Source organism: Dendroctonus ponderosae, unplaced genomic scaffold, assembly GCF_020466585.1.
Source record: "Dendroctonus ponderosae isolate FM_Combo_2020 unplaced genomic scaffold, Dpon_F_20191213v2 Dpon_F_20191213_281, whole genome shotgun sequence".
NCBI lineage: Eukaryota > Metazoa > Arthropoda > Insecta > Coleoptera > Curculionidae > Dendroctonus > Dendroctonus ponderosae.
In genome coordinates, this window is record NW_026018490.1 from 1 (window position 1) to 22,831 (window position 22,831).

The window sequence follows — 22,831 nt, forward strand, 5'->3', positions numbered from 1 at the left end:
CTCATTAAATTTTCGTCTATTTTCAATATAGCGTAAATAAATTCTATGATGTATTGCGCAAAAAATAATGAGATCTGATGTAGCTTTAAAGTTAACTGAATCATCAACAAATGGATGCATTCACACTTGCGCTACTTCACCTTCTAATTGCAACACATAGTGGGCAGCTTTGGTGACGTCCCACATGGAGTTCTCTAGAGCATTTAGGCAAGAAGTCAGGTCGACATTCACAACATTTTGTAGCTTAACGATCTTAATAGCTTTCATAACATCCCAATCTGACTGGTCAAGAGCTTGAAGACATTTGTCGGTTGGAATCTACATTCAATAGAAGAAGAGAACATGATATACTTCATTTATTACAATGTGTGTTTGCACACATTGCCATGAGAATTACAACACATTTTATATGGTATTTTGATGTCTCGACTGAATTTTCAAAAACTAAACAGAAAACAGGCGTTTAAATGTACATAATTACCAATAAAGTTCAGATTCAATTAAACAACGCTAACAGCGATTTAAATAGTATTTTTTTCAAATACTACAACTTTGTAATTAATATTGAATAAAACATTATTTAAGTTCGTTTAGGCAATGCTTCCAACGTATATATGTACAGGGTGTTTCCTCATAAGTTGATACTCCCCCCCCCCTAGATCGTTTATTAAAAAAAAAAATGTGAAAGTGACCAACACAAAAGTTGATTAATTTTACTGATTTTTTTTTTAATTTCACTTTAAATAGAGGATGACTTAAATTTACCACCATCTATTGACCGAAAAAACCCAGAAACCTAAATAGGCGTCTTTTACTGATTATTATCACGGTCACTAATTAACCACAACATCATTTATCTGTAACGTTTTGAATATATTGGTTAGGATTAATATTAATATCGTGAACTGCATCCACTATTTTAAGGCGTCTAACTAGATTCCCATACACAATATTCTTTAAATAACCCCAGAGAAAAGAATCAAGAGGCGTTAGGTTGGGGCTATTTGGAGGCCCGTTTATAGGACCCGCTCGTCCAATCCAGATATCAACATTATCATTTAAAAAAAGTGCTACCAGGCGAGCGTCATGGGATGGAGGGAGCGCCTTGTCGAATTTCGAGGCTACCTACTTTGATTTGTTGCTATTTATAATTTTTAAATCGTAATATAGGAAAAACGGCTAATACAAATATAGGCAAAATATATAGAGTGCTTCATTAAAAATACTTTATGTCAAATTTTGACATTTCCGTGTTTTATACATTTGTAGTTTTGTTTTAAATTCAAATTTAAAAAAAATGTTTGAAGTTTAAAAAAATATTTGTGTTGGTGACTTGCACAATTTTCTAAATACACGATCTAGGGGGTGTCAACTTATGAGGAAACACCCTGTACATATATAAAAATGTGACAATAACAAAATCACCTGAATCAGATGATATGTTTCTAGTTCTTCTTCTAAAATAATAGAACATTTGAAAGAAAATAGACAGTACACTTATATTATATCACATTACGCATGCATATTTTGCCTTGAGGTTCTCTGAACATTTGAATACAGAGTCTCTCTTTAATTAGAAAAACTACAAAACACTTACATCTTTTCCTAGGACTTTGGACATAATTCGAACTTCGTCTGAATCATTACCTCTAGTTCTGGAACTGGGCTTTGCATTGGCAAATTTCAGTAGATCTTCGCAACTTACGTGATGCATCTGCACCTATGAATAATACATTATTTGAAACTTAGTGAGTTTGAGTAGATTTAAATCGTTTTTATATTCCATTCCCCAGTAGAGAACGGCAATCGATAGATTTAAACCAACTCGACTAGCCCGTTTAATTTGTCGATAATTCTCATTTATTTTCCTGACTGCGAGTATTTGTTATGATTTTCTTATCTTTCCTCAGTCTCAGTCAAAGTGTGAAGTAAAAATTTTGAGCATCGTTTATCTCATTACGTTTCGGCGAGACAACAGCGCCATTATCAGATTTAAAATTTACACAAACTATAAACACCAATTCACTATTAAAACATGTTGTATAAAAACTATAATTTATAGTGTTAAAATATTCATCAGTTTTTGAGGTAGACCTTTATGTAGAGATAGAAGTTTAGGTAGACCTATATGTAAGGTAAACGTGTATTTTACAACGTAAATCGCACATTTTACTTCATTATAGGGCAACAGTGAATCAAATAATAGTTATTTACGTAACCAGTAGGACATGAATATTATTAACCGCCGTGGTTCGAGTCGTGTAATCACTTAGGTGCGTAAGTGCACAGTGTGTGCGAGTAATATAATATCCTACATGTTACGTACAATGTTTTATCTACAACTATAACGATTATTTGAGTATAAATAATAAGTTATAAAACTGAATACAGAACAACGCCAATGAAAATTTAGCATCGGAATAATTGTCAAAGTTGTGTATAAAGGTACACATTTTATAATGAGTTCAAGCGATGGTCTGCCATCTGATATTGAAAACGAAGCTTTTAATGTTGTTTCGGATCTTGAGCCTGGGAAATCACGGAAGAAATACCAAGAATCTTTTGATCGATACCAGAAATGGTGCAGTGGAGCAAAGACAGCAACAAATTAAGCAAAAGCAAAGTGTTTGGATCTTTCGTTCACTGCAGCATTCCTGGTACCGATTAAAAGCTTCTTGGTTTTTATTTCTTCCGTGATTTATCTGGCACAAGATCCGAAACAACATAAAAAGCTTCGTTCTCAATATCAGATTGCAGATCATCGCTTGAACTCATTTTAAAATGTGCAATTTTAAGACACAACTTTGACAATGATCGACAGATTTATTACCGCACTAGTATAATTTGAAAAAGCACTAGAGCGGTAATAAACATCATTATGACATTTGAAAGAGTGCCAAATCATAGTCATTATATAACAGTCGTAGGTAGATAAAATGATTGTTCTAATCCGCATTTAATTTTTTTCGAGTTCAGGCAAAGTCGGTATGGTTTTCTCCAAATAAAAGTGAACTGCAAATGCACGAACCCATTTCGATTGTTTAAGGTTCTTTCAAAAATTACGATTCAAGAAAATTTTATCAATATACATATATATTTTATAATAAATCAATATTGTATCCAAATACCAAACAGTGCTCTAATTGATAGACATATGCTTACCTTGTCATCTTCTCCTTTAAAATCCACACCATCAACCACATCATGATCGGAGTGAATTTCGTCTAATGCATTAAGATTGGATGCAATTTCTTCTTCGAAATGCAACGAATCTGGATTCTTTTCAGCAATTTGAACCATATTATTTGAATATAAGGGCTCCGCGTTCGACTGATTGGCAAACGGATCTGTTACACCGTGACTAGGTGGAGAAACTGTATTGACCTAGGAAATTAGACTATGTGATTCATACTGATTAAAATTTTATAAATATATATGTTTTTTTCAGATCGATGGAAGAAAATCAACAAACTTTTAAATGTCCGAATAGGTTACCTTATCGAGAGTTCGTTGTAAACTCGAAGGAGGGATTATCAACGGATGCTTTCTAGTATGCCTGGGTTTAGACGTTAAAAGTGTTTTATTTCTATCTCGTGGCGGCAAAGGAATCGGATTTTCATCTTTTGATGATTCGCTTTGCACCCTGGGTCGAGTTGCTGAATTGCTGGGCATTGTACTCGCTGCTGTAGATCTCGGTAATGTTGGAAATCCTAGAATGATTTTGAAATTAAATTTTCTCCTAACACTTCAATTATCTTGCTGTAAATCTTCGCAATTGATCAACTAGACAGCCAAATTATATTTGAAATATTAATGAATATTAAAACTAGTGGGTTTTTCCGGTTTTTAGGCCGTCGTAAAATAGAATCTCCTGGAAACAGGAATAAATTCCACTCCTCGACGGACCTCTTTTGATTAATGAATATTACCTGTTTTGTCCTGAGAACTCTCTGAGAGTGAACTCCTAAGGGATCCGCCTAGTCTAGTTGGCAGAGTACTACTAGCTACACTTGTCGATCTTGTCCTACTGCCTATGACTGGCTGACCAGACCGCAGCATTCTTAATGGATTTGTTACCATTAGCTAAACAATCAAGTAATTAAAAAAACTAGTTTAAATTAGAAAGCATTTTTAGCAATAAAAATTCGGTTTATGGACATGAAAAATACAGGGTGATTTACAAGCTTATAGACACAGAGCAGGAGTGTGTAGAGGACCTCAAAACAAGTCAAGGTGCCATTTAAGTTTTTTTTCTCAGGCCCATGGTGAACGAGATACAGGATATTTTGTACAAATTTTGAACGTAGGCTACTGTTCAGACCCTTTACCCGTAGGTAAGCCAACTGGTTGCGTACAGGGCGGTTTTTTTCTAGAAGCATACTCCATTTTTATCCTCCGAACGTTTTTGTGGTGCTCCACTGACTCCGACCGAACAAATTTTTGAATTTATTGTTCAATTTAAGATTTTTTTTTATCTCTTGCAGTTTTTTTCGAGTTTTTTGCACAAACATAAGTCCATGTAGAGTTTCTGTACGCAACCTTGTAAAAACCATCCTGTACGCCACCAGTTGGCTTATGGTCCTCTACACACCCCTGCTCTGTGTCGATATCGTTGTGAATCACCCTGTATATTCAATACTCTTACAATAAAATATATAATATTGCATGTTATCAAGAGAAACTTACCTGACTAACTTCGGGAGTGGGACTCTCGACCAATCCCTGGTAGGCCATCTGTTTCTCCTCTGTGAACGTAGACTGGAGAGGGAAAAACGAACGTAAAATAAACCAAAAAAGGGAAACGAAAAGAAATAAAGCAAAATGAAAAGAGATGGTAAACACATAAAATTAGCGGTGTCAATAATTCTCGTAAATTGGATTACATATAAAAATCCATTAATCGCTTAGCTAATTTTGTGTATGTATATTTGATTAAGGATGGATTAACACTGTTTCATATCAATATGTCTATAAAGGACATACAATACATAGTTACATTAAACTTTGAATACATGTGTAAAATTGAAACATTACTCACTATAGAAATATAAAATCCTAAACACCAAAATACAAAGATCATTACCATTCACGTACAACACTTTAAAAAAAGTGTGTGGAATAAAAACTATATCCAATGGTATGGCAATAAGTTCCAATAGTTTTAGAAACAATATCAAGTAAAGTAAAAAAAAATTAACCAAAAAAGATACTGAATTATTTCAGAAATTATAAAATGGAATCGCTGGAGCTACTGTTTGCCAATTTCTTGCATCGCGATACTGATGTGGGACTAAGTCCACTTAAAATACTGCTTGAGGGAGGAGGAGATCTACCAAATAGCTTGAGACTAAACTGAGGTCTTAAAAATGGGTTTGTGGACTTATTTATCATTTCCGATCGGATGCTCGTATTGGAACATGAGAATTTCGACAATCTTCGACGTCGCCGCCAGTCAAAATCCACAGATCCCACCGAAATGCAGTCACTATCACTTGAGCTAGATTCATACACTTGCGGATTGTATGACTGACGGCGCCTGTTACGTTCCCTTATACTTCTGCTATTCTTTCTAGGAATATTTTCATGAACATCACTGAAGGAAAGGATTCTAGGACGCTCATAAATATGCTTCTCTTTAGGTCTACCTATTAGTGGATCTTCAATTGAGTCTCTTTTGTAATAAACATAAGACGACTCAAAATATTGGGATGAGTTCACGTGAAAAGATTGTCGATTTGAATGAGATTCGCGAAAACTTTGAGACTCTCGAGCTTCTCTGGTAAATGGACTTGCAAAGCCGTAACTCTTTCTGGTAACACCTTCCGATTTAGTCAAGTCTCTCTTTCTTGGAATATTCCTAACACCATAATCAACAGTTCTATCATAGTTCTCATCAAAACTTGAATTTTGGAACCGGTTTCCAACAAACGGTGCCATATTATGACTTCCTTTCAAAATAGCACTTTCTGTACCTTCCTCTTTATTAGACGTTAAACTTCTGCAAGAGCTGTGTGGAATTCTGTGGATTGATGGAAAGGGTTTTGATAATAATTCTCTAGACCTGGCAAAGTAAAATTCCGCAGAAGCTTTGTCCCAGAGTGGAAGGCGAAGAGTGGAAGGAGACTCTTCAAGCGAGGAATGGGAGCTTTTTAACTTCTAAAGGTTTTCGGTGTTTTCAGTGATAATTGTTTGCAATTAGATTTGAGCGTAGTGAAGTGAAAAAAATTATCAGAAAGAAACGGTTGGAAAGGTAGAATGGAAAACCAAAGTAACAAAGCAAAAAATATATAATAATAAAAAGATAGTGAAGTGTTCAGATGTAAAATTAGAAATAAATAAACGCAATATAGAGGAAAAAGGAAAAGGAGAGATAAAATTGTGTTAGTATGTGTGGTAATACATTGCAACAACTGATTCTTTGTGTTTTCTGAACAAAAGGTTTCATGTCATTATGGGGTTAGATGCGTTTGCTTTTTTGATAATAAAAATTTGTAATTTCCTTAATTGAATAAATTGATCATTTGTCAGAACCAAGTTATGAAACATGATTAAAATTTCATATTGATTCGTTCAGAAAACTGGTTTGTTGCAATTGTGCTAATTTAGACTCGAAATACCATCCGGTCAATATGACCTATTTTCACCAACCGGTCAAAATCACCGAATGACTTGTGCTTGCAAAGTATTAAATATAATTCAATAAATTTATTGTAAAATTGTAAAAAATAGAATCGTTTACAAAAAATAATATTTATTTCTTACATTTATTGTAAACACAGATTGTTTTTCTTGCAATATTTTAGTAAAAATATAAGAAATTAAATTATAAAAAAGTAACAAGTTATTAAGAATATTTTTTTGTCAATATTCAGATTTTATTTTTCTCGACGCAATACGTACAAAATGATATTGTTTTGAATATACATTTACCACATACATATCTTGTACAACCACCACAGATATTCTTCATTTTATTTTCATTACATAAACCTTTCTGGCAAGTTTTTTGTGTTTGTGGTCTTTCAGGGCCGTTCTATAAATCAGTACAGTTTTGTAGCTCAAATGGATTCCTATTTTGTGCAGAAGGTTCTGTTGCCAATTGAGACAAAAAGCTTTTTATAAAAAAAATTTCTCCTGTATATTCTCCATATAATATCCATGAAATGCATGCTGCTATGTCTAGGATATTGAAGAATACCTGAAGAGGCTTTCGAGACCCTGATTTTGTGCTGTACTTTATAGCCATTTGGCCGATTACGCATATCCCGTATTTCGTTTAAAAACTATATATATCTCGTCAAACCAAAATATATGCAGAATATACTAATTTTGGTGAATTCTCAAAATTTTGGTAAATCCCCTAAAATTTTCTATAATCTTATAATACTGAAAGTAGACGTGTCTTTTGAAAATTTATTTAACGATCAAAATGACCGGTTGCTATATTTACGTATGTCGCATACGTAACTGAAGAAATATGGGGGAGGGGAAAAGAAGAAATATATGGTGTTAATGACATATATTTAGAAAAAGTCATGACATATTCAAAAAATATTGAGAAGGGTTTTACATAAAAGTCTTGTGAAGAATTTTTGAAATCGGTTATATTGACCGGTTGGTAGTTCTGGTGTTAACTCAAATTAGCTTTATAGAAATATCAAATATTTCATTGCGTACAAGATTGCCAATCAATAGAGTTGATTTGGTTTTGATCTGCTGCTGAAACACTTCCTGTTTAAATCATAATTAATTTAACACACTTTTTACTTTTATAATTTTTACAAAATATTATTTTATGAATAAACGAAGAACCGCCGGGGGTACATTTAAATTATTTTCTAACGTACTGGGTGTTCCAATTACTAGATTCAACCCAAAGTTGCATTTTTTAAATGGAATACCCTGCATCCCTAATACACTGCATATTATTGTTATTAGAGTCGGCGATCGAAGTAAATATCAGTTTTATTAAGGTTTATCATGCTTAAAGCTTACGGTTTCTGAGATATTCGGAGTTTTGTGAAAATAAAGATCTTTTTTTTTTAGTTTAAATTCCCAACACCCATTTCGCATTTCGAACAAAAATGTTACCTTGTGGCTACTAATCGACTCCGTTATACAAGATGTCCCAAAATTATGTTGAAAAATGGCACGTTTTGAACGGTAATAACTTGCTTAATTTAAATGGAACACCCTGCATTTTATGACGGGAACAGATGAAAAATTTACTATTCTATTGAATGCTATAACGGTATCAGATACCTAATTCTTCAGGTTTTCATGGAAATCGCATATTTTCAGGATTCATGCCGATATTATCAAATTTAATATTTCATCCAGTCACCTATCGCAATTTTACAGGTCTAAAATATTTATCTTAAAATTATTTCAAGTGGGCAGTTCATTGTTTCTATGCAATCTTGTTTTGTTAGTAGTTTTTTACAAAACAAACATAAAAATGAAAGTTTACTCTCAAGCAGAATGAATTGATATGATTTTTATTTTATTTTATTAATTGGTCTTTAATTTTTCCAAGGGAAAATGAGCAATAATTGCTTGAACACACCATTTTGTTTGAAACACTCTGTATGCTTTGCTCGTATAATAGTGTAATAGTACTTACTGCGGGGAATGCTGAGTGTTTCATAGAATAGTACCTAATTTTAATTTTATTTCTATTTTAAATAGTATGCCATATTTAACGCATCAATCCTAAAAATATGATATTTTTATGAAAACCTCAGGAGTTTGATATAGGAAACCTTTATAGTATTCAATAGAAAATTCGATTTTTCTGCTGTTCTTGTCACAACGTATAGGGTGATCCATTTAAATTAAGCTAGCTATTAGCAGCCAAAAAGTGCAATTGTTTCGAACAAAAAACACAATTTTGAAACACCCTATATATTTTAGTCTAATTTTCAATAATTTGTCACACAACTGCATCTATTGATAGCCGCAAGATTTAATTTGGATTAGAAACTCGAAATAGGTGTTGAGAATTTAAACTTAAGAAAAAAGATCTTCGTTATTATGAAATTCCAAAAATATCAGAAACTCTGAGATTTAACTAAGATAAACCTTAATAGAACTCACTTTATTGCGATCGTAGACACTAATAACATAATTTACAGGGCATTCCATTTAAAAAATGCAACTTTGGGACTAGTAATTAGGACCCCCTGTACATTCGAAAATAATTTTAAACTGTACCCTCAAAAGGGTCTCCATTCCCTCAACAATCGTTCGTGTCATAATCTGAATAACCCTGTAAAATACTCAGCTTAATTGAAAATTGGTATATAATAAGTTTCAAACAGCTCCTCAAAGCTGATTAACATTTAATACTATCTTTACGTACTGTTCAAAACATTATCATAGCTCAGGTCTTCATTAAAACAACTGACATTGATTGGCGAACCTTGCAATTAGCTCATCATTAATTACGAAATAATGCAAACCTTACCTGAATGTCACCAGTTGATAAAGCTTCTTCTGAAAAGTTTCGCCGCGTCTCGTGATGTTTGTCAGAATCATGTACCGAAGGAAACTTGAAGCTAAATGAACTTTTCTTTTTGCTCGGAGAAGCAGGGGTTGTGGGTGCTGGTGCAGATAAAGATCTGCAATACATTGAATATATTTTAGAACAAGGTTTTTTAATTACTAGGCTAAACTAATACTTTGTATTAAGTACAAATTAACATAGAACTGAAAAAAGCGCAACAGAAACCATCGATCTATAGACTGGATTGTTAACTTGTTTAAAATAAGAACTAACGACGTTCCTTGTGGTGTGTACAAATAATTCTCATATAAAATGTTAAAATTTAATAAACACTTCTACCTTGTGGTCATTTCGTTTGCAAGAGCTATAGCGGAATCAATATGTTTCTCGTCATGAGCTGATATTGGCTTTACGGTAGCTTGTTTCTTCGGTTTAGCGTTCATTTTCTCGCGAAGTTCATTGCTTCGGTTTGACCTGAAATAAAGGAAAACGACTAATATACAGAAAAATTAAATAGGGCTATTAAACGCAGTAATCTCGGTATCCGACACAAGACTTCAAGCTTCAATATTACACGCAGCAAGGAAGGCAAACTACATTACAAAGTCGACAATTTATAACTTGTGTCCCAAGAAACCGAACTGCTAATTTAAAAATGAAGAAAAATATGTCCTTACCCTTCATGATCAAGACTCTGATTTTGATTACCCAAACTGCTAAACATCATTTCCATTTCAGCCATAAGTGATGGACCTTAAATTGCAAAATATATGGTTATTTTCCTCTTAGAAAACAACAGAATGGCATATGCCTCTTTTTGCATTTGATTTCTAATGACTAATGTTGATGACAACATGCAGAGACGTACCTAAATCTAAATGAGGACTATTGTTTGTTTCTTCATCGCTAATTTCATGATATGCGTGATCCTGTAAAGGAGCAGGAGTAAGAGCACAATCCCCTTCTAACAGAGGAGCTGCTTCCAAATCTTTATGAGGCCTATATGGAGCTACTACTTGTGTTGGTACACTACCATACTAGGAAAAAATACATTGATTCATAGTACAGTATCATCATAATAAAAGCCATATTCACTTACATTCCCTTTAGAACATCCCAAAAAACTCAGATCACCAAAATATGCTCCATCAAGTCCCACATGACTAGTATGTTTTAAATCATTCTGAGGGGCGCTGATCATCTCACTTTTCAATTTTCTGCGAGCTGAAGATCGTGTCGAATCCATACCAGCGCGCATAAAAGATGAACTAGGTAAATCACTGCCTAGGTAAGCCACCACATTTATGGGATCAAATACTCCTGTTTTACCACTAGCAGTTGCGCCTTTCCAAAGCGGATTATGAGTTCTAAAACGAATATTTAATTCCAATTCATGATGCGTACTATTTAAAGCGCACGTAACTTACTTTTTGTCAAGAACTGTAATAATGTCTCCCACTCGAAAAGTAAGCAGATGATGACCTTCGTTATAAGTAATCTTTGCTAGAACTTGTTCAGGTCTACATTCAGCCAATATTGGGCCTGAAAAACGTTGTTTACTAATAGTTTCGCTTTTTTATAAGACGGCTACATAAAAAAAATAGTACGATTTTCGAGTTTTATAAATTAATACCTGCAACAATTCTGAAAATTTTAATTTATCTTACCTATATCAGCAAAACGCGGTCTTTGAGCAGGCTCATGCCTCCAACAATCCAACATTAAATTATAATGGTCGAGAGGACAACAATCTGGCTGCTCAAGTCTCTGAAAATTGGGTTCATCTATGGCCTCCAAAATTTGTTGGCCTATATTGGAACAATAAGATAGAATACAAGAGGAAAAGTACTCAAATTGGGAAGTTAATAACATACCTGTTAAGGCTGCCCAAGGTTGAAATCCATAAGAAAACATCTCCCACAAAGTAACACCAAACGCCCATACATCACTAGCTGTTGTAAATCGTAAATAACTTATACATTCTGGAGCACACCACGCTGGAATAAATTCAAAACTGAAGGTGTTATGATGAAATTTAAAGCTGGGAATGTAGTTGAACTTACCTATAGGTAATTTTAAATTGACGTTGAAATTAGTCTGATAGTAGTCTTTTCCTTGACCTAAGGCACGGCTCAGTCCGAAATCCGAGATTTTAACTTTATTTTTAGAAAATACCAAAATATTTCTTGCAGCCAAATCCCTGCAAATTAAAAAAAATGATAGACATAATTGTTTTTTAAACCTGTCTATTGATCAATGGATGTCGAATGATTAGAAATCATATTAAAAATTTTATTGAGTAGTGCAGTTTGTGCGGTAAAAATTGAAACAGTTTTTTCACCAAAGAAAGTAACAAGTAAAGAAAACCAGGGGTTGATATGTGTTGAAGAGGTAGTGCCTTTGCTTCGGGTTGACTGGGCAATCAGGGCTGAGTGATGCGCCATTGCCTTAACAAAGGTTTAAGGAGAAAAATTAAGATCAATTTAAAACATGAAAGGCAAAAACTGGTGTCCTCGTAAAAAATAATGAAATATGTAGAATACATTCTACAAAATGAAGACGAGTAGGTACAGAACGAATCTTCAAAACATTCTCACACAAGATATGGAAAACTTTTCTGAAGTAAGCCAGCTTACTAACTACGTATCAGAGAGCATTAAGAAGGCTGTTGAGAAAACTCTTCCAGTTAATAGGAAAACTACAGCGAATAATAAAATCGCTGAGGATATAAAAAAACTTATTGCACATAGAAATAAACATAAAATATCCATGACACGCGATGGACTAAGGGAAAGAAACAAACTTATCAAGAACCGATGTCTTCAAGTATAGCGAGAGGGTAATAAAGGAAGTGATAGAAAACAACAAAAGAGGACCAAGAGTATTTAGAAAAAGGGAATTTAGCTAGGGAAATCCGAAATAACATCATTAAAAGAGGAAAATGGAAATAAACCCAAGACAAGAACCGAAATTCTTAAGTATTTAAAACGATTTTATGAGGACCTATACTCCTCAAAAGTGAAACCTAGCGATAAAACAGATAAGAGAGCCAAATTAACTAAGCACCACACCGAAGATCTCCCACACATAAGCAAATATGAAATTAAAACTGGACTCAAAAAAATGAAAAATAGCAAAGCACCAGATCCGGATGATATAATAATCGATGATGTCAAGATGGGAGGCCGAAAACTATTGGGATATCTAGAAAAACTTTTCAATGATTGCTTAGATAAAGGTGAAATACTTCAAGCATGAAAAAAAACGCGAACGTGATTATCATCTGTAAGAAAGGGGACAAGGAAGATATTAAAAACTACAGGCCGGTCTCACTGCTGTCTCATACCTACAAGCTCCTGACAAGAACAATAACGAAGTTACCAGCAAGCTTAACGCTTGTAAATTTGTGCCCTTAAGCATATCGCTTGTAAATTAGAATTCCCTAAAAAAAACCTTAAACTCGTCACTGAATGTCCAAACATTTTTATAGGCATAAAACTCGAGCAAAAATTTGCTTGCTTTATACTAAAGACATATAAATACATACAGTTTTAATTAGATCATAGAAAAGAGAAACACACAATATAATAATTGATGCGATTATTATTAAATTTGTAAGCAAAATGTATGCAGGTCATCAGACTTCCACGCAAAACATATTCAAGGTTTGTATAATGTTTGTAATTCAACGTTTATAAGTTCCCTTTTATATCACTCAGATTAACATTTAATGCAAATTAAATCTACGGTCATTGTCGCTGAATTTAAAAAGATAGTTGCTTTTGTTAAAAACGAAGGTAGTTACTAGAAAATAGCTATGGTTGGAGTGAATATCTTCTAGAATGCTACCTTTTTAAATAAATGAACTGTTGGAATGACGAAATACGAAACCTGATTATATGCCTATCAAAGAACAAATAGTGCAAACAATGTATATGATTGTACATATTAACAAACTCACCTATGAATCAGTCTGTTTGCTTCAAGATACTGCATACCATCACATATTTGATATGCAAAATCACACAAAGTTAACACAGGAAAACTTGACCTCAAAGAAGGCTCTTTTAAACATTCTAACAATGACCTAGAAATAACAAATATGTTACGGCTATCGAGAAGATACATGTACAAGTAATAATGCAAAAAAATTGTAATGAAAAGTGTCAGATTTGTATGGAAATATTTGCACAGTGTAATTACAATATACTCGAGAGCTTTTATGATGTTTGGCTAATGCTTGTTCTACAAAATCAAAAAGTTTAAATATATACATTTTGTATGTAATGAAGCTAAAACACGTGGTTCATGTGCATTACCTGTCAATAGATATTTTATTCAGAATTATAATATTTTAAAAATCAAATACGATATTGCGTCATTAAATACTAGTTTAAACAGGTGATTACCTATATTGTTAGCTGTTGAAATATTTGCGATTAATCTTGCTTTGCCTAGATATGTTTGATAGGAAACTATTGTATGAATCATGTCAATTTACCTTAATGGAGCCAGTTCAGTGACTAACATTAAGCTGCCCTCGATATTTGGAAGCACAACCCCAAAAAACCTGACTATGTTTGGATGGTCTATATTGTGCATTATGGACGCTTCTTTTAAAAATTCCACCATATTGCTCTGCATTCTATCTCTAGATAGACATTTAACAGCTACCTGAATTCTTTCTCCTGAAAACTGCATTAGCAAACAAATATCCCGATGCATTTCAGAAATGTTACCTTCGTTACACCAGACACCCTGCTGAACAACACCAAATTCACCCATTCCAAGCTCTTTGTTGATTGTAATACTTGCAGCGGGAATTATGTGTTTACTAGAAACCTTAGGCGACTTAGATACAGTAAGGGTATCTTGATTCAGTAAAAGGTTTACATCAGTAACTAAAAATTGTCAACATTTTTTTAATGATAACACCGTATATCAGGAGGAACATTATTTTGGTTAATAACAAAATAACAAAAACTGACCTGTGTTTTCTTGCTTTTTATGACTTAACAATTTTTTGAATTTTGATAAATAATTATGAGGAAAGTGTTTTTCATAGTACTTCCTCAAACGCCTCATTTCTGGCTTGGACATTCCTATGTCTACCAAGTCACTTTCTGTTGTAAACTTGAGCTGGGAAGGGTGAGTAATTTTTAAAGTATTCCTTAAAACGATTTGATGTTAAACAAATGATTATTCACTCTAGAGGTCTGAGCTCTTACTTAAAGCTGTTGAAATAATGTTGCAGTTCTGCTTCTACGAGAAACTCGTAAAGTCCTGGTCCTTTTTTCACTGCCATATTTCCGACTTCTACGAAAATATACAATTGCATCAAAGTTTTGTTAAATTTGTATTATTAAATTGAAATTTAAAAAATTCAATTAAACTTAAATTTATACGTCAAGGGGACCAGATAATACTAATTTGTTTCTTTTATTGAATAATTGAATCATTTTAGGCGTTTTCTGTGCGCTGACTTGTAGTTCGCCTATAAACTAACCCGGTAGTAAAATACCAATATAGGCAAATAATGTTAATTGACACATTGTGGGAATAAAAGCAGTTTCCATGATCCTTGTAGAGGCATAAACGATGCATACATAGATCCTGATAAACATACTAAGAAAGTAATTGCAAACTGTTGACAAACTGGAAATAATTGAATGGTTAAAGAAACAATAAAATATTTGTGTAGATATAGAAAAATGATGATAATTTTAATAACTTTGTTGAGATTGATGAAAATGTAACAACTACTTAAATTATTAACGGATGGTCATATCATCGAATCAGGCTCAACAGATAATTACATACAGGGTGTCCCACCGGGAACCGACGCGATCGATATCTGGCAAACTATAGTTAGGAGATATTTGAAAATTGGACAGTGTGCCCAAGCCATTGAGGGCAAGCGATCTAAAATATTTTCAAGATGGCCACACTTCCGGTTATACCGGAAGTAGGTATCAACTTGCTTATTTTAAATGGAACACCCTATATATTATTAAATTTTTGAATTCTACTCCAAATTCTAAACATATTTCATGTTGCAACCACTCGAATAATGGCAAAACAAATAAACAATCCGTTTTTCCTATAAGGGAATATCTTCTACTTAATTTGAGTCGCATTTCTTGTTGAGAAGGACTTACGTTAATGGCATTTCGACAAATTTTTATAAGTATTAATACAAAGTGTTTAGAAAAATAAGTTTCAAAATGGCGTTTTGAACCGCTCGAAATCAATTTTTTCAAATAGAAACTCCCATTTTTCAAAACTTTACCTTATTCAGTATTAAAAATAAGGGTAAGGTTGTGTAAAGCTGTCTATTCCAAAAGTGCTTAGTTTTCGAACTATTGTCAAGTTAATGTTTTCATATGGCAATTTTGTAGCATCTTATTTTAAATACTGTCATTCTTAGTTGTGATGACGAAAGTTACCATTTGTAATACAGCCAAATGCCAAAGGAATGCTTACAGATGTCAGTTACCCTTTGAAAATAATTAATAATTATGCCCGGAAGCTTAAATTATACATACGAAGATTGGCCATCTTAAAAATATTTTAGACCGCTTGCTCCCAATGACTTTAGCACACCCTCCAATTTTCAAATTTCTCCTAATTACAGTTTGCCAGATATCGATCGCGGCGTTTCTGTATAGACCTATTATTTTGCTCATACACTTTTCTTGTAACCATGTAATTTTTTTATATTTTCTTGACAAAATGCAGGTTTTGCATTTCTTAAAGCAACAATTCTTAATAATTTTTGGTATTTTATTAGTATCAAAAATGAAAAAATGACGGCGATTATACAAACAAGATTGAGTCTAACAACAAAGTTGTTTGTAAGCTCCTTGAATCAAAGAAATAATGCAGAAAATCACCGAAATTCGCAACGAAAGATGCTACCGAGGACATTTGACAACATTAATTTTTGACCTAGACGAGCGCAAACTACAATAATTCATTATTTTCTAAAATCACAAACTTAAGACTTAGTTTAATTTCGTGTATGTGCACAGGAGTGTAAGTATAAATCAAATATTTAATAATCAAGAGTATAATAAAGCTTTTTTTAAATTTATTTATAAAAATATATAAATATACCTCAAAGTCATTAGGGTGGTAAAGACATAAAGACAAGCATGTGTTGCTTAATAAACATATGTTCGGAAACAAAACTAGCTGTTCGAGAAGAAATTGTTGAATTTTATAGAGAAACTGTTATTTAAATGGGCCAAAAACGCTCTTAGTTTTAGCCGATTTTAATGAAATGTTCAGTTAATCTCGAATGAAACTAGGCGTCTTTTGACCATCAACAAACTAGTCTATTCAATCAATTGCATCAGTTTGAAGAATTATGACAAGCTGTATTAAAAAGTTTCCTTACTGCACAACAAGTTATTCTATGAGTAATTTTGTTTGTCGAAAATAAGGCCATATGTGAAAACTTTTCAAGTGGCAAAAACGTTGCCTGCTTATTTGCTTCACTAAAAAAATAAGAAAGTTGTGAAAACCCAGTGTTATTTCTGCATAAAACTAGCTGCTGCTCTATGAGCGCCATCCCAAGAACATTGTATCAATTGTAATTGATCCAGAAGATGTTTGATTTGGTTAGCAGCAAATTGTGAAACTTTCATTTACTTTTACATATTAATAAAAATACGAGTTTTTTGTCGAAATTCAGCACTGTGTGAACACTATTCATTTTAAGACAGATTTTTATAAAGCAAGAAACGTCTGTTTTGACCTCCAGCATCCGTAAGCGTATAATGCTAAATGTAATTAATTATAAAATAAATAAAGTGCATACCCATTTTTTTATCTTGTATCAGAATAGAACACAGGGACCAACACAGGGATTATAATTAATTAATGCATGGAATTCACTTATTGCCAAATTCCGCCAACATACACATTTCAGGTACCATGTTTAGTCAGATGTTGTTTATGAAAATTAAACTACTGATAAGAAATAGAAAACAAATTATTGATAAAATTCATCATATAAATATGTTGTTTGACAAGTTCCCCTACCCCCACTGGCGAGGTTTATGTACTCTTCTTCTCTCATTTATTTCTTGCAATTCAAACATTTTCTTTCATCAATTTGCCCGTTTATCAAAGTCTTTTGGGGAATAAATTTTGATATCTGTTTGAATTAGTTTCAACATATTAATACTATAACACATGTTTAATTGAGATTGTCATTGATATGGATTGTTATCGATAATTCCACAGCTTGTCGATAGTTCTTACTAGCACCACTTGACAGCTGTTTCAAGTTGCATAACCTCACTTGTTCCCTCTGTTGAGCTGGGGAATTTTACGATTGTTTGCCCTACAGATTATTTGTATCAGAATGATTCGTAGTGTCGGCAATCTGCTCAGGACATTGGCATGCCACAATGATTATATGCTGTTAAATTCCGTTAGATCTATCGGGACTAGTGTGTCCTTATTCCGTGATGTGGTAGACCGAAAGGAGATGCTTAAGGCGCTTCCAGCAATCGACGAAGGAACTGCAGGAGAAAAGTCCGCAGCCGTGGATACCCTGAGCCATGGACAGAACATTTTCCCTACCTGCGATTCGGAAAACCGACTCTTTGGAGGCATTCCCTTCAAAAATCTGCCGATTATTAATATTCGTGTGTCCCATAACAATACCATCTTCAGTTTTACTGATGCTAAAGGCGTGCCGTCACTTATCAGGTCTTGTGGAATTGAAGGTTTTAAGAACACCCGAAAAGGCACCAACATTGCTGCACAAACCACCGCAATTACGTTTGGTAAAAAAACATTGGAAAGAGGAGTTAAAACGGTTCGAGTAAGAGTGCGTGGTCTAGGACCTGGAAGACTGGCCTCTATCAAAGGCTTGCAAATGGCTGGAGTTGATATTGTTTCAATCACAGACAGTACCAGAGTTTCATGGACGCCTTTAAGGCCTAGAAAGCAAAGAAAACTGTAGATATATTATTTGTTAAATATCTAGTAATTCATGTCGATTTGTTGTGGACAAATATACCTTTTGAATTTATTTGATTGCTCATTTCAGTCATACTCAGTTACTACATGTTGGTGTTTGTTTCATTGTTACTCTATGTTGGGCTTCAAAGACAAGAATTTCTTCGGAATTGATGATCCTAAGAAGAAATCATGTAAGTGAAATAGTGCAGATCTCTAGGTTTGCCATTAGCTTAGCTCGGCCAGCTAAACCCAGCTGATGAGATCTAATAGGTTGGTTGGCGCACCTCGAGATTCGCACTATTTTACTTACATGTTGGCTTCAAAGTATACATTATTTGTATCGAATTAAGTGCGAACTATTGGAGATGTAGTTTTGGTTTAAAGAACAAAGCAAATAATATTTTTCGCTGGTTGTGATGGTGAATAAATAAAATTTTAATTTTAAAAATAATAAAAAAACACTTATTTTTAAATGGAATTTGCTGTATATTATTGCATAAAATCGAAATTAATTTTTTTGAGCAAGTTCCTACTTATTTTTTTAGGTATTTTATTATAAATATACTTGGCTTTAACTTTCAATGAAAATAAAAGACTATTTAAGCAGATAACACTCAATTTAACAGAAATTAAAATTAATATCGCTGCGAATGCTTAAGCGAATCTATATTTAATTTATGAATTATAAAATTTATTTTTGCTTTGTCCAATTTTTTTTAGGAGAAATATAAATTATCGTTGTTTTAATTATCTGGACTTTAGGAGCTGGAAGAACAGTAATAATCTGCCTAACGTTAACCGTCACCTCCATAGGCACTAAAACGTTTGTTAACACCCAGGTCACGTAACTTTAATCCAATCACTTACTTCTTTTAAGTTTGTATAAATGTTTTCAACAGAACAGAGATACACATATGTAGTTGAGTTTCTTTTACCCACTGCAAACCGGCCCAAGTCTCCTTCTTTATTGTTACATATTTCTTTAATCATATTATCACAGTCGATTTCTCCACTTCGGTCTTCTTGATGATGATGATTATTTTATTTTCATATGAATAATGATTTTTCTTTTTTATTCGTTATCTCAGTTTTTTGAATAATTTATTCAGGCTAGAGTCTCGCTTGAAGGCGATTGTGGATCGACCTTATATAGCGGAACTTGTGCTGGGCAATTATTAGGTCTGAATCTTGTCAGAAGTAACCTGTATTACCGATTTAAAATATGATTCTCTTTCCATATGAATCTTTGATGCCTCATCCGCTTCACTTTGATCAGGATTTAGAACTTCTTACTTTTTTCTAACTGCATTTGATATTGTAGTTCGGTTCAGAAATGGTTGGTCCAATAATTGACCATCAAATGCTCCAATGCTCCAACCATGGTCGAAAACTGGTTGCAACAACTGAATCGTCATCTAACTTATAATTAAATTGAACTATTTTTTCATAATTTTTTTCATAATATCAAAAATTTCATCTTTAATATAGAGATCCTCACCCTAATATGGACCGATGATACGTGAGATGGATGTAGAAAATGTTTTTTTAGCAATTCTGTAACACGCTCTTCTGAAGAAATGACGCAAATTCTGAATGTTCCAAATCCATAGAACAATTCTGTAGAAATGTGCATAATTTGCACATTTTCTGAAAAGTTGTACGTTTTAGAATTTTTATTGAAGTTTCGATGATTCCCTGTCCATGTGTTTTTCCAAAAGTTGTTAAATTTGATCACATTTTTTCATTTCAATATGCATAAAAACTCTTTCTACTTTGATGTCCCACTGTGGGGTCATTGCCTCCGATGTAGGGATCAAACTTTTGCTTTCAATCACAAAGCATTACCTATAAAATGATAATACTGGAATTGATTTTGTATAAAAATATATTTTATTGTACGCTTAATCTACAAACAAGTTTCAAAATATCACAGTTTCAACTTACTTTAGCAAAATATATATATTTAATCGTAAATCTAGAAATACTCTATAATAAATAGTGTTCATATGTATAACAATACCTGATTTGAAAATAAATAATGTAGTCTAAGAAATACTAGTAATGTGTAAAAACAATAACAACCATATTAAGTTTTTAGATTCTTTAGAACATTGGCCTACTTACATATTTGGGAATAGAATGAGATTCAATTTATTTAATTTTTTTTAAAAGACCGAATTAATTGAAAAGAAAATACACAAGCTACAAACTACATTAATTAATTAAATATACTTCTTTCTCTTTTGTGTATATCTTTTTTTTGCACATAAAATCACATTTTTTCGGTTAATTTTGTTCTCAATAAATAAGCACTTTTTCCAATAATGACAAATTTAACACATTCGCAATCAACCTATAATAAGCATGGTAAATAATTTATGCGGTCAGAAAACATGAAGCTTAAGCACGAAGAAACCGCTAATGCGAAGCCAGGTATTAAAAATTGAAGAATCACGTCGGATTAAATAAAGCACGTTTGAAAGCACAATTTTAATCGACTTTCATTGCGTTTTTGACGGAATCGTAAATTGAAAGCGTAACTTTTGCCTTTGTGTTGGAAAACTTGTTGATTTGAAAATAAATCTGAAAGGTTTAATGTCTATTAAATACACAATTGAAGCAATCGATGTAAAGTAAACAAAATTAGTCCTAAACAAACCACAGACATTTATAACTATTTGTATTCTCATAATATTAACTGATTTATATAATTAATTCGGACACTAGGAAGAATTGTTGTCTACAGAACTTAAACTCTCAGTTTTTGCCAAGTCCAATTTGTCCTTTAGAATGCACTTCTTGTAGTGCGTCCTCATATTGCTACTTTGAGAAAATGCCAATCCACAGTTTTCACATTTGTATGGTTTCAGTCCGGTATGAAAATTCATGTGTGTTTTCAAGTGGTGCTTTTTTGTAAAACTTTTTGGGCACGCGTTGCATGCGTATGGTTTTACACCTAAAATGAGTAAATAATATTAAATAGTTATAAAGGAATTTTTGGCATTATTATACGATTAAATAAATTAACTAAATATACAGGGTCTCCAAAGTGTCATCCTGTCCCAGTTCAAAAATATTTCATTAAACATTCAAAAATGTTTAACACATTTATTAACCGCATACTTGTTAATGCATACTTCTTTAAGAGTATTCATTATAATAATCTAAAAGTTTAATCTTAAAGTTTAAATAGACCATGGAAAAATTAAATAGCAAAAATTAAAATATCTGGAAATACTGTCAAAAAACCTAATCCTAAATTGAATACTACCCTGAAAGCAGATAAATCTCAGCATCAAAAGTTTATTTATAGTAATGTTGTAAGAACAAGAAGTGAAAATGCAAAGAAAAAAAACACGAGATAAACTTTCATATCAGTACAAAAATGGTTGGAAAAGGCGTCTAGAAACATTCAAAAATTCACGCAGACTGCAATTTAAAGTAAACTAGTTTACATATAAGACTTTCCTAAATACTCTGTCTACTCAGCTTAGACGATATTTGTATTTGTTTTCGATCGGAATATAGTGAAAATTAGAATATTCTAAAAAGGTTCGGTCTCGGTCTATAATTAAAATTGTTTTTATTCGGACTATCATGCAATATGTTTTCAACCGTTACATAAAAGGTGGTTTTTAATGAAAAAAAATGAAAGTCTTAAAGTCTTAGTTTTCATTTATCATTACTCCGCCTATACAGGGTGGCCATTTTCTGAATCTTTGTTTGGGTAACTTCTACATTTTTAAAGATAGAGAATCCGTTAAATGGGCAAAATTGGGCAGAATTCGATTATTACCGTTTTCAAAATTTAGGTACCCGACTTAGTTCCTGAAATATCTTGAAAAGAAGCAACAGCTTTTTAATTATCACATATTTCGTAAATTGCTTAACTTAGAAAAAAAGTTAAAATTGCCCTTGGTAGAACTTTTTGCGTTGAATCCCATGAACTAGCACTCGTTGTCATAGTCAACTTGATTTACGAGATAAAAAATAAACTAATGTTTTTTTAAATGTTAATCATAGTTGACTGTGGGCCTTATATACAGGGTTGCTCATTAGTGCGTCAAAGTGCGATATCTCAGTAAATATGAAGTTTACAAGAACATTCGTCCAACGAAAGTTTTTCACGTTTAAAAGGTCCACATTCTAAAATTACTTTCCAATATACAGGGTGCATCATAAACGTGTGGTAGTTACCAACTCTGGTTTTTTAAATAAAACCCCCCCTTTTTTTTGTTATTTTCAGATTGGCCGATCAATTTTAATTTATGTTTGTTTCAACCGTTTTACCTGAAAAATTTACGATTTCCGAGTTATTCGTAAAAATGTGAAAGTTTTGACAGCTACTGG

General features: G+C 32.8%; 2 protein-coding genes across 3 annotated transcripts; one reads left to right on the plus strand and one right to left on the minus strand.

Annotated features, from left to right (window-relative positions):
* Window position 1: 1 nt before the first annotated feature.
* LOC125503744 (activated Cdc42 kinase-like) lies at window positions 2–17,574 on the minus strand. 2 transcript variants are annotated; one of them, XM_048664491.1, is made up of 21 exons: window positions 17,328–17,571; window positions 14,734–14,821; window positions 14,494–14,675; window positions 14,245–14,406; window positions 14,007–14,193; window positions 13,467–13,592; window positions 11,569–11,705; window positions 11,380–11,502; window positions 11,173–11,313; window positions 10,933–11,047; window positions 10,605–10,872; window positions 10,374–10,542; window positions 10,183–10,258; window positions 9,845–9,979; window positions 9,467–9,620; window positions 4,687–4,758; window positions 3,930–4,083; window positions 3,496–3,710; window positions 3,163–3,384; window positions 1,598–1,720; window positions 2–318 (listed from the first exon to the last, which is right to left on the minus strand). In XM_048664491.1, exons 1-21 carry the CDS (start codon window positions 17,329–17,331, stop codon window positions 121–123), a joined length of 3,051 nt encoding a protein of 1,016 aa, XP_048520448.1. In that variant the 5' UTR covers window positions 17,332–17,571; the 3' UTR covers window positions 2–120. The 2 variants fall into 2 exon arrangements, with proteins under 2 accessions (XP_048520448.1, XP_048520449.1); XM_048664492.1 differs by lacking the exons at window positions 2–318; window positions 1,598–1,720; window positions 3,163–3,384; ... (1 more) ...; window positions 3,930–4,083; window positions 4,687–4,758 and adding an exon at window positions 4,802–6,156 and having other exon boundaries at window positions 17,328–17,574.
* Window positions 17,575–17,778: 204 nt separating this feature from the next.
* On the plus strand, window positions 17,779–18,551 carry LOC109533570 (28S ribosomal protein S11, mitochondrial). The gene has a single exon (XM_019898914.2). The coding sequence runs from the start codon at window positions 17,877–17,879 to the stop codon at window positions 18,480–18,482; it is 606 nt and encodes a 201-aa protein (XP_019754473.1). The 5' UTR covers window positions 17,779–17,876; the 3' UTR covers window positions 18,483–18,551.
* The last annotated feature ends 4,280 nt before the right edge of the window (window positions 18,552–22,831 follow it).

Bases quoted from the DNA above. Each gene is read 5' to 3' on its own strand.
- LOC125503744 (XM_048664491.1), bottom strand. The intron at 11,314-11,379 runs GTATGTTATTAA...GTTCCAATATAG, and splicing joins ACCTTGGGCAGCCTTAACAG to GCCAACAAATTTTGGAGGCC. The intron at 10,259-10,373 runs GTACGTCTCTGC...TTGCAATTTAAG, and splicing joins TAGTCCTCATTTAGATTTAG to GTCCATCACTTATGGCTGAA.
- LOC109533570 (XM_019898914.2), top strand. From the start codon at position 17,877: ATGATTCGTAGTGTCGGCAATCTGCTCAGGACATTGGCATGCCACAAT.